The sequence below is a fragment of the Plectrocnemia conspersa genome, unplaced genomic scaffold (assembly GCF_051122295.1).
Source record: "Plectrocnemia conspersa isolate PC_06_02 unplaced genomic scaffold, ASM5112229v1 ptg000008l, whole genome shotgun sequence".
Taxonomy (NCBI): domain Eukaryota; kingdom Metazoa; phylum Arthropoda; class Insecta; order Trichoptera; family Polycentropodidae; genus Plectrocnemia; species Plectrocnemia conspersa.
In genome coordinates, this window is record NW_028277172.1 from 19,423,391 (window position 1) to 19,436,153 (window position 12,763).

The 12,763-nt window shown below is 34.3% G+C and overlaps 1 protein-coding gene across 1 annotated transcript; it reads right to left on the bottom strand.

Annotated features, from left to right (window-relative positions):
* Window positions 1-8,781: 8,781 nt before the first annotated feature.
* On the bottom strand, window positions 8,782-11,705 carry LOC148233283 (uncharacterized). Its single transcript, XM_088189293.1, has 2 exons — window positions 10,974-11,705; window positions 8,782-10,901 (listed from the first exon to the last, which is right to left on the bottom strand). The coding sequence occupies exons 1-2, from the start codon at window positions 11,579-11,581 to the stop codon at window positions 10,334-10,336; spliced, it is 1,176 nt and encodes a 391-aa protein (XP_088045419.1). The 5' UTR covers window positions 11,582-11,705; the 3' UTR covers window positions 8,782-10,333.
* Window positions 11,706-12,763: the final 1,058 nt, after the last annotated feature.

Below are 12,763 nucleotides of genomic sequence, written 5' to 3' on the forward strand. Positions count from 1 at the left end.
AGTATATTTGGCCAAAGCCTTGATTCCCTCGTAGTGCGCGCAAGCTTCTAATTGACCGCGAAATATAATCTTCACTGCAATTTCTAAGTCATTGGAAGTCATGGTAATTCTTTTTCGATACTTCATCAACATTACTGCTTCAGTAACTATCCGCTCGAACATATCGTCCATAAAGCTTATCATTATCGCCAAGGATTTTCGCGAGATTTTGAGATTTGGATGAAGGTTCTTCAGCACCAGGTACAAATGCTTACAAAGGAATCTCATCCTTCGTTGTGTTCTGCCACTTTGAATTATTCGTGATGGATGTTTATTGGAAGTTACTCGATCGTCTTTTGACTTCGATGCTTGCATTGTGCAAGCGCAGTCGATAATGACTGATGACTAACGAGAACGTCTACACATTTATCCCCTCCACCACAAAAGTTACCACCGCTGCACTTTAATACATATATATCTAAGTTTATAAATTAATTATTATTATTTAATCCATTTTAAAAATAAAATAAAATCCATCCATTACTCTGGGTAGAATATTATAGCATATAAAATAATTTTCAGTCTTAAAATAAATTTACATTTAACAGAAAAATGGTAGTATTCCTTTAAATAAAATAGTTTAGATTTTTTTCTGGAGCATATGTTATGTTACTAGTATTCCGTAATAGTAAGTTGCTTAAAAAATAGTTTATGGCATTAATTTATTGAAATAAGTACCATTAAAATTACATATTTTTGACAATTAATTACAAGTTAATTTATTATAGTTAAAAACAGCTTTTGACATTTAATTTTGTTTATATATTTCTGTGTTTTTATTAATTTTTATTGTGCGTTACAATAAATTCATTAAATCGATCGTTTCTGTTGTATAAAAGTCCTTACTATAACTGCAACCATGAAATATTATTTTACAAAAAATTACAAATGGTTTTACTCCTTCAACACTCAAAAACGAATGACTGATCCTCTTTACTTTGGTGTGTCACTAGATTTCTTGATTACTGTTATATCAAAAATATCATTAAACTTATCTGTACTTTCACAAAATCAATAAAATATATAATTGATATAGCCACACTACCCAATTATTCATCAAAGAGTGAAGTATTTTATTTTAATGTAGTGAATTTATATACTTTAAAGTCTTGTGTTTGGCTTCAGATTTCTACAATATATTTTGAGTTTCAATAATTACAAGTAGGGATTCACAGTACTAACATTTCGCGTTAGTACATTTATTTATAATAATGTTTAATATACGAAATTATTAATAAGTTGTAATCATTATAGAACTTTTGAGTGTAAAGTTGAAAACTATAAGCTTACATTAAACACATTTACGTTTAATAATTTTATTTTATTATTATATATTTCGCAGTATTTATAAAAAGTCCTAGACATTTTATTAGTACATATCTTATATATTTATTATGGGATTTTTACAAGTAAAACATTGAAGCATTTTATATAAATTTTATCAATAAAACATCAACGTGTATTGATTCACATTTACCTGAAAACCATAAATAAAAATCATACATGATCGGCGACATACCTTATATAAATAAAAATTGAACCTTCGTCATAAAAGATCAAACAACCAAAAGTGACGAAGGACCTAAAAAAATAATAAAGATATAATAAAAAAATATATATAATAATAATAACCGCCGTTTTTCATCTCAATACCCAACTCGCTCGCGAAAAAGCGTCGTCGTCGACGACGATGATTGAGTTACGCCAAGAGTGTTAATTGGTCCTTTTCCGTGGGCAATTTTCGCTAATCCAATACCGACTAAATATTTTTCCATTAGGACACGTCTCAAGGTGAGAAGGGTTCGGTTTTGCGGGCCGGGTAAATACATTTTATATAGTCCACTAATTGAATTAGCAGCGCCTATCCCTCCGGGGGGATGTGTATCGATTTCCGGCGGTCTAAAACTAAGCCACGTGTCCAGGGTCTCAGGGATTGGCCCGGACCTTACACCGGCACCTGGCCAATTGTCTATTTCACGATTTATTAATGCATTATCCCGTTGCTCGAGCGGAACCGATATCTACGAACGGGTTAATTAAATAATCGAATCCATGTTGAATCACACAAGTCTACGGAAACACGTTAATTAGGATTGTATATATGAGCTTGTGTAGTATATGGATGTGTGTACATGAAAACAATCATCTTGAGTTATTAATAGAACAGTAATTATAGTCAAGGTCTATACCCAAATATATTTATACATAAGTTTATATAACATCAATTTTCCGTTTAATACACACAAATATTATTACTTCATTTCGGATAGCTAGTGCTATTTAGTGCCCGGGACGCATATGGATGCGTGTTTCACGGCGCGCCTAATGCTCTGGCGTTACTCGTGCGTAGGGATTCCAATCCCGGGCCAAAATTTTGATCCCGGGATTTCGGTATTGCAATTAGCCGATCCCGGGATCCCGGGACCAGTCCCGGGATAATTTTCATGTTATTTTATCGATAAAAATAATTTAAAATGAATAATACAATATATTTTTACATCTGTTTTTTATAACGTACAATGTATAAAGTACGTATAATTTTAGTCTTGGGCTTAAAATAGAAAATAATATAATAAAAACAAAAAAGGGAAGGTCCTATATATTTATTTGAGAAGAAAAAAATGAACTTTTGACAATGTATGTACATATGTACATTCATAGACACAATTAATTGAAAACATTATTTTGAATAAAACTCACGAAGTAACATCAAAGCATCAAGTGTTTTATCATTTAGCCTTGATCTGATTTTGGTTCCTAAGCAGCCTGCTGCTGAAAAAGCACGTTCAGACTCACAGCCTCAAAGATTCACAGATGACACGTGCAACTCGCGCAAGTTTGTACACGAAATATAACGATGTTGTCAATAATAATTCGATTGTGCTTGATAAATCAATCAATCCGAAAAATTCGGGATTATGTTTTATAATCCCGGGACTCATCAGGTATTGAAAATCGTTCGGGATCCCGGGATCCCGGGATCCGGGATCCCGGGATTGGAATCCCTACTCGTGCGCCATAGAAATATACGACAAAACTTTACCGAAATAAGTATTGTTCTAAAAATTATTGCGATTTAAAAGTCAGCTCAAATTGTACATAAAACTTAAAAGCACATAATAAAATAAACTTACAATAAAATTTAACGTATGCTACTTTTAAATTATTTTTTTTTTAGCACATCTTTAATTAAACTTGTTGTTATTACATAGAGAAAAAATAATATAAAAATATATATATATATATAATATTTTAATAATTCGATTTAATTGTTATTTTTCTAGAAGCTCTAAAATTCTTAGTCTATATATATTATCTTATTCTATGCTTTTTTCAACAAAGCTGTAGGAATTATGTGTCAAATTGGAACATAAACGCTATTTATTATTGGATCATCAATTTGTCTCGCATAATATTTTTATTGCCCGTGTTTACATTTTTTTTAAATTTCAAGCTTTTCCACTACAGCCTTGCACAAGTGAGCGTAATTAGGCGTAGGCTTGTCGCTTTTAAGCCTCGGGTTTAAGCACGCCCTTATCGGCGCGACGATCGCGTCGTCTGGCTATGATTTATCCCTTCCGACGTTGGAAAGATGTCCCCCAGATGAGTGGTAGATGGGGTTGAAGATTGGCGGTGGTTCGGCGGTAGGTCTCTCAGGCACTGGCACCGAGCCGGGGGCTGTTTTCCATCAGACCAAAGTAATCTTGTTCGCGGGCGTGTCAACTTTCTCGAGCGTATACCTAAGTATCCACCACCCCAAGTGATATACCTATTGCTGGGTAAAACGCCGCACTTTCCGCTCGGAAACTCTAAAAAATGTTTAAGAAAGATACTAGTAAAATAACGTTTATATATGGATGTTGTAAATTGCGTTTATTTTAGATATTTTTCCATGTTTTCGTAAATCGAAACTTGAATGCATAAATATGCTCTGTTTTATTATATTTTCAGACAAAAATCTATGTATGCTGTGGAAAATGAAAATAACATATTTCAGCCCATTTTTATTCGTAGTTATTTACATTCAAAAAGCCTATGTTTTAGAGTACGCTCGGGATAAGGATTCCGGTTTGTTATTGTGTGCGTGAACTGTGTGGCTCAAAACAATTTTGCTTAGAATATTTAACTTTTTTATTTTAAAAGACTTTTTTAAAAGTCTTTAGCTATTCTTCAAAAGCAAAAAGATATAAAATGGGGAAAGAAATTATTTGTAGATTGTTTAATGGCTCGACGACTCTATTAAATCATTAGAATCCATTGAATAAATTACAAAATTATCACTGGCCAACGATAAGAATAATAACCTTTTTAAGCCTTACAGAGAATAGTGTAAAAAAACCAACAACGTAAAATGGTTTAATCCACGGGTAAGAGAACGAATAACTTACAGTGTATATTTGAAGCCTTGATATCAATTAACCCAGATATGCCCAAGAAATTTTGTTCTCTTAAAATTTCATTTATAAATAAAAAACAGTGGCACGAGTTTAGTGACCTACCCATGGAACAGTGTGCATATCTGGGTTAAAGCAATATCAACACAAAATTATTTAAAATAAATCACTAGAGAAGATCGAACTTCTGTGCCACACTGCACTTTAATGACAAATACCAGCGTTGATGAATCAGCGACTGTCCTTAAAAGAGAAAGCGAGAAAACGAAGTACACGCTACATCGCTTCTCCATCTCATATACATGTACACGCACACAATAACAAACCGGCATCCTTATCCCGAGCGTATTCTACAGTCATTGCTTTAAAGCAATAGTAAATGCAACGATCCTGCGATCTTATCAAAATTTGAAGAGAGTAGGGTGAACTTGACTTAATGCAACTGAGTGAATTATAAAACGGTTAAAATAATAAGGCTTCTCTTCGTATTTAAATGACCTCAAGGTTAAGTCTGTAACTGGTTCATCTGTGGTAATTTAAAGCACGCGAGACAAATTCAACAAACTAGCTGGAAATAGTTATATATTTTCAAACTCTTTAAGATTTCAAAAGTTAGTTACCCCTAAGTCCTCCCATTACGCAATGCAGTATATTTAGTCTATTCTGAATTGACCGAAACGTATCGCGAAAATTTCTTTTCACACAGTGATCTTTTGTGATTGTGATTTAAGTTAAAAATATATTTTTAATCACCCCAAAATGGACGAAAGAGATTTTTAGAAAAGTTCCAAGACGCGTTCTCCACTGCCCATTGTAATTGTGAATATAGTGTGAATATATGCGAAAGTGATTCTAATTCAAGTGTACTTGAACATGGACCGCGTATGATAAATTTACTTTCAATCAGTGATGGTGAGTGTGATAGTGATATTATTCTACAAGACTTACAGTGAGTTTGATCCAATAAGCGATAATCAAAATTTCGAAGGTATTCCAGAGAAACAATATTTTTTCAATAATAGTGAAGGCATCAAAAAAGTGCCAATTTATTTATTGGCGATGATTTGTTCAAAATACAGGCGACCCTCGAATTTCGAACGTTCGACTTTCGCACAATTTGCTATTTCGCACATTTAAAAAAAAACATTTTTTTCAAATTTACTTTTCTTTTTTAAAAACGTTCTGATAGCGGTGAATCTTTTGCTTCAATCAGACGTTCGTATGATACAAACAAGTCTACGATATGTTCAATTTTACAAAATAAAAATATAATTAAAGAATACGTTTAAAATTGTGGAAAATAAAGATATATTTCCACAAAATTTAATGATATGTTTCCAAAAAACACAGCAAAAAAAAAACATGGATGAAATGGAAAATCTTTGTCATCATAGATCGATGACCAACATCAGAAAGATGTCCCTCTGAGTATTTCAATTATTCAAGCAAAAGTTCTTAGTTTGCACAAAGATGGAAAGGATAGATTAAAAAAATATTTTAACACGGTTTTTCAAGCAAGTAACGGTTGCTTTTACAATTTTAAAATGAGGTATTCTTTTCATAATAATAAATTTACTGGAGAATCGGCTGATGCGGATAAAGATACTGCAAAAGAATATATTTCCTAATTATCTAAAATTATTGAAGATGTAGAATATTCCTCTAGCCAAATATTTAATGTAAATGAGACAAGCTAATTTTGGAAAACTCTTAAACAATGAAAAATATGAATGAAGCCTTCACGCACCTTGACAATTTTTTAAATATTATGAAAGATTGTGATCCCAATGGAGAACGCATATCTCAAGTGCGTGGGGCGATCAATAAAAACATAGCATGGTATAAAATACTATATGAAGAAAAGAAAAAGAATAGTGGAAAACAGTTAACTCTTGATTACTTTTCAAAGGAAACACCCGCAAATCCCACTTAAACGTGTCTCTTAAACGCCTCTTAAACATCTTATATTTACTTGATAAATAAATATTTTAAAATACACAAAATTTTAATTTTTTTTACTTCCCTCGACTTTCGTACATTTAACATTCGCACACATTTTCAGGAACCAATAATGTGCGAAAGTCGAGGGCCGCCTGTAATGGTTTCGGAAATAAATTTATATCATCGGCAAACATCTCACAAATACAAAAATATAAAAAAAAACGCACAAAGGAACGATGCGACAGTAAGTGAACTGAAAAATAAGTTAACTTTACTTACTATAATAGGTATAGTTCGTAAGTTTAACAAACCTTATATTTGAAACGCCGATATTTCGTAAAACTATGCCAAGAAATAAATTTAGACAAATTTTAACTTTCTTGCATTTTGTTAAAAATGCAACAATTTCAAATAGTACAGATAGCCTGGCGGAAGTAAAACTAATTGTCGATTACTTTTTAGGAAAATTCGATAATGTTTACAAGTCAAAGCAAAACATTTCCCTGGATGATGAAACAATTTCATGGTTAAGTAGATTTATTTTTCGGGTATTCAGACCTTAACCAAATATGGAATATTGAATAGAATGGTCTGCGAATCAGATACAGGTTAAATTTTCAATTTAAAATTATACAACGAAAATGCAAGAAGATTGGTAAGCACAGCGATGAAAGTAATAAACCTATATATGGAGAAATGGTACTGAATTTATACTGACAATTTTTTAAGTAATGTTTTACTCGCAAAATATTTATTTTTACTAAAAACAGAGCTTTGTGGAACAATCCGGAAACATAGGGGTCTGCCAGAATCTTAAAAATATAAATTAAGGTCCCTACAGATGAAACATGTCAAAAAAGGTAAAACGCTTATCCAAATTTAGAAAAAAAATAAGAAAAAAAATACAGAATGATATTTACTTTTCATAACAGCCAGATGATAGACACGGAAAAAAACAGAACGACCGGCCATACAATATATAAGCCTTATTGCATTATGGAGTGTAATAAATATATGAAATTTGTTGATTAGTTACCTAATATTTCGAAAAACAATTGAATAAACAAAAAAGGTTTTTTATTTATTTTAATATACATAAAACCTTTTACAAATTTAAAAAAAAATCCAAAATAAAAAAAAAAAAAATTTTGGAAAAGAATGAAGCAGATGAGAAGAACAAATTATACAAAATACACAATATACAAAATAAAACACATACAAAGGTAAATAAACCTAGCCCTGTAGACCTGAAACTGATGACACTGTGATGAGCTTAACTGCATCAAAGCAATATGTGCTTAGGCATTTTATGTTTGTATTTAAATTTAAGTTTTGCTTTGTCGTAATCACCGATTCTTGAAATTAGTGGGTTTGCGTGGTCTCGCGAGATTTTTTTATAGTATTTTTCGGTTTGATAATAACAGTATTCTTTAATGGTAGGAATTAAATGTTTGGTGTGGAGTTTTTTAAGGTTAGTATAAAACGGTGTATTATAAATTATTTTTATGGCTTTATTTTGGATTACTTGAAGTTTATTAAAATTACTATTACTCGCGTTACTCCACACTGAACAAGAGTAAGTTAAAACAGGTCTGATTAATTGTCTATAGACTAGAATTTTATTTTTTATTGTAAGCGCACTTTTTCTATTAAATATTGATTTTAGAGCCGCAATGGCGCCGAGCCCTTTCGACCGGAGTTCAGTTATATGTTTATTGAATTTTAGTCTGGAGTCCAGGTGTATACCCAGATATTTAACGCTCGCTCTCCATTCAATGTTATGCCCTTGTTCACTTTTAATGGGTGCAGGCAAGGGTTGTCTACGTTTAGTGAATATTATTGCTTCTGTTTTGTCTTGATTAATTTTAATTCTCCATTTCATAAAATATTTTTTTAAGTTTTCAAGGGATTTTTGAAGTTTAACTGCAATAGGTTTAAGACCATAAGAACTAGTAAGGATTGCAGTGTCGTCAGCGTACATTGAGAGCTTAGTATTTTTTAACATTGGAATATCATTAGTATATAGAATGAAGAGAAACGGGCCAAGTATACTTCCTTGAGGAACACCAGCTGGTATTTTACGCGGTGTCGAAAATGTATTATTTAGCGAAACAACATAGCTTCGATTCTTCAGGTAAGACCGTAACATGTGAATAATGTAATAGGGAGTTTCATATTTTAAAAGTTTATACATTAATCCATCATGCCATACTGTATCAAAAGCCTTTTCCATATCTAATAATAAAAGACCAGAACTTTTTTTCATATTAAAATCGGCAGATATGTGCTCTGTTAATCTATTAAGTTGATGCGTAGTCGAGTGATTTTCGCGGAAACCAAATTGCTCATTAATGAGTTTGCTATTAAGAGATTCCTTTAATCGAGATAATATAATTTTTTCAAATAATTTGCTAAATGAGGGAAGTAAACTTATCGGGCGGTAGTTAATTGGTATGTTATCTGCTTTGCCAGGTTTTTTTATCGGATGAATTTTTGCCGTTTTCCAGATTATTGGGAAAAATCCAAAAGATAAGCATGAATTAAAAATGTTATTTAAGTACTTAAAGCAAACAAAAGGAAGGTTTTTAATCAATATATTCTCTAATTTATCTATACCTGGAGCCTTTCTATTTGATAATCGTTTAACAATACTAAGAATTTCTGATATGCCGACTTGGTTAATGGATTTTTTATCTATTGGAGTTTTACTAATATCTTTAATTGCCCGGTCTACTTTATTTTGGGTTTTTTGGTCAATGTAATTTTGCGTAAGTTGATAAGATGTAGAAAATGTCTCAGCTAAAATCTCGACCTTCTCCTGAGTCGTGTTAGCTACGTTGTTTCCGGTTTTTAAAGGTGGTATATTTGAGTTTTTATTTTTAAGCGATTTCGTCATTCTCCATAAGGAATTATCTCCCGGTTTCAAAGCTTTTAGTTTACGCGACCACGAAGCGTTTTTGATGTTTTGAATTTGAACGCGAATTTCATCAGTTAGTTTGTTAATTAGAGTTTTAAGTTGGGGCGATTTATTTTTGTGCCATTGCTTTCTCATATTATTTTTAATTTTAATACGTTTAATTATTTCTGGGGTGAGTTCTATGTTATTCCAAATATTTTTACGCGACGGAATTGATGATATTTTGGCCTGCTCGATCACGGATGTTAGGTAATGAATATCATCGTCAATAGTTTTAGTGTCATTTGAGGTATAATTCTGTCGTTTAATCAATACCCGAGACTCTACTATGCTTCTGAATCGCTTCCAATCAGCCTTTGCATAATTGAAAACGACCTCAGACACCATATCGACCTCACCGTCCAACGTAAAGAATACTGGAAGGTGGTCCGAGGACAGAGCCTGGATGCAGTGCATGTTTGAAATCCGGGAATTACCCTTGACCAACGTTATGTCCAGAATTGACGGAGTCGTGTGGTTGGTAGGATAATGCGTTGGGGATTTCGGAAAATTTACAGTAGTGTCCGTATCGTGTAAATAATCAAAGATTAATTTACCGGATCGATTCGCACCGGGGCAATCCCAATGCATGTGTCTCGCGTTAAAGTCTCCAGTTAATATCACGGATTCTCCAAGACGAAACACATCATCAAGGTCACCTCGAAGCAACCTGTCACCGGGAGAATTATACCCCGCGACAATTATTATTAATTTATTATCGTGTTTAATTTGTATCGCGACAGTTTCAAGATTAGTCGTGTTTGTTGTAATGCGCGCGTGTTTAATTGATTTTTTTACAAATATCGCGACCCCTCCGCCTGGCCTTGAGAGACGGTCCCTCCGGAGGCAGACAAAGTTTGGTATAAAAATGTTGACGTGTGGTTTGAGGTAAGATTCGGTGATTACGACAATATCAATTTTGTACTCACTGATCAGCAGTTCCAGTTCTCCAGTTTTATTTCGGAATCCGCGTGAATTCCACGTCAAAACGTTGAGCCCCACCTTAGAAGAGCACATCGAGATATTCGACCATCATCAAGGCGATCTCCATTTTGCTGGCACACTTTCCAGCCTTGGTCCTGATTTCTTGAAGGACGAGCAACATCCTGCGTAGCTCTGAAGTTGGCATTGTGTCTGAGAGGGGCTCCTCAGGCTGCCTGGTTTGGGGACGTTGTGGCGCCTTGTTTATTGGTGCTGGTGCGGCGCCAACCTGGGCGTTCCATGAAGTGGCTGATGAGATCACTGCTGGGGTGGTTGAGGTTTTTACCAACGCTGGTTTCGTTGGTTTCAGTGCAGGAAATTGCGCTTGCTCGAGGTTGAATATGTTGTTCGGCTGCGACGAGTGAACAGTGGGAGTCGGTCTCTGTTGTCTCTTCTGAGTTTTCTGTAGGTATTCTAACCTACGAGGGCAGTCCTTAAAATTGGCCGGATGGTCTCCTCCACAACCAGTGCAGATGGCGGGTGCTTCTCGGTCCTTCTTAGAGCACTCGTTCGTGGCGTGGTTTCCGGGGCATTTGACGCACCTGGGAGCTCGTTGACAATTTCTTGCAGCGTGGCCGAATTGTTGACACCTGAAACATTGCGTTAAATGCAACTTATTACGCTTGTACTTTTCAAGCGTGGCCTTGGTGAAGCAAACGTACCGGATGCTTCTAATAGTGCTCGTTGTTGTATTAGCCGGAAACTGGACAAGGTAGAGCCTGGAGTCTCCTTGTTTCTCGGTCTTGGTCTTCATTGCCGTCACCTTGACGACGCTAAGTCCTTGACGTTCGAGATCAGCGGCAATGTCTTCGGTGGGGACCTCTGGGAGCCCTCTCAGCACGGATTTCACTGTTTTATCGTCGTCGGCGGTGAACGTGTGAAAGGCGCGTTGGCCCTTCAGTCCATCCATTAACAACGCGCGTGCTTCAAATGACGCGCAAAGTACTGACACATTGCCACTTCCCGTGTATCGCAACGAGAAGTTCGATGTTTTTGTGATCGACTTAATTAAGTCGATCGTCTGGAGGTGTGTTCCCGTGATCTCTACGATCACAGGCGGTATCCTCTGCTGCTTCCTTTCGATCACTTCGGGAAGCTTTTCATACCTGTTTTGGCTCGTGGTCGGAGGCATCTTAGCATCCTGGGAAACTTTCGATGTCTTTTTGGGTACCTGCCACTCATGGTCTGGCAGGCCTGAAGTTGATTGTGAGGCGTTTAGGTACGCCTTCAACGTTCCAAGAGAACGCTTGCGCGTCTGCGCCTTCTTCATGGCGCTGTCTTTGTAGCTAATTGCAGTGGGCGTGTCTATCGTTGCAGAACGGTAGCGGGGGTGTCCTTCGTACGATAACGGAGCGAAGCGCGAATGCGACCGCTCGCGTCAACAGCACAGAGTGGACTGGTTTATTTATTTTAATATGCATTGTTTTATTCGTTCAGTGTCTATCAAAATTTTAATCGTAACAGCAAGGCTAAAGAATTCATGCAGAATTCAGTGGAATATATCGATTCTGAAGACAGTTCACCAGTTTCTAACACATATTGCCGTGCCTATGCTGTCGATCCACCAGTAAGGCTTTCGGATAAGCTGAAAGACTATAAAAATAAAATGTGGGGACAAAAATGTGATATAAAAGTGTCGTGATTGTTCTGCACATGAAATAAGGAAAAATGCATACATGTGCAGAAATTGTGAAATTGAAAGTGTTTTTATACGTAGCAAAATTATTGCAATAGTTAAAAAGTGTTAATAATAAAAATAAATATAAATAGTGATATAGTGTAGTGTATAAGTGCAATGATAAAACTAAATGTGTCTGTGAAAGTTGTATGCAGGAAAAGGACGCCGAAAAATTTAGTGAGTGCAAATTATTTTATATTATAAACGGATATTTTATATAAATCGTTTATACAAAAACGTATAGAAACATTTTTACATACATATTATGAAATTATAAATAAGTGGCTTGTTACTATAGCAACTATTTTTAATTTACACAAAATAATATGAAAAATACATATTTATTCGTTCATGATTTAATTCCTCAGAGATTCTTTAAAGTGCAATCATATAATTTATTTTCAATTATTTTACAATAAATTATCCGAATTGTAGCTTTTTTTCCCTAGTTTCTTAATCTGTGAATCATTGCGGTTTTTCAAATGATAAGGAAATTTCTAAATAACGAACACTCGGTAAAAATGTTCGTAAGTAAATAGATTGAATTTTTAGGAAATTCTTTGATTATTGTGTTATCTAGTTTATTGACTTTTAATTTTGCAATAATATACAGAATTTTAGGTTGTAAAACTTTATTAATTGATGTACTAATAACCAGGATATTTCGATTTCTTTTGATTGGATTGGTTTCATGTTTAGCTTGTTACACAATTTGACCCTAAAATTTATTTCTGTCCAAGAAGTGTAACATTAAATATTTTTTTTTAATTAAAT

Excerpts from the sequence above, each read along its gene's own strand:
- LOC148233283 (XM_088189293.1), bottom strand. The coding sequence starts at position 11,581 with ATGAAGAAGGCGCAGACGCGCAAGCGTTCTCTTGGAACGTTGAAGGCG. Across the intron at positions 10,902-10,973 it reads AGCACTATTAGAAGCATCCG|GTGTCAACAATTCGGCCACG; the intron begins GTACGTTTGCTT and ends GCAATGTTTCAG.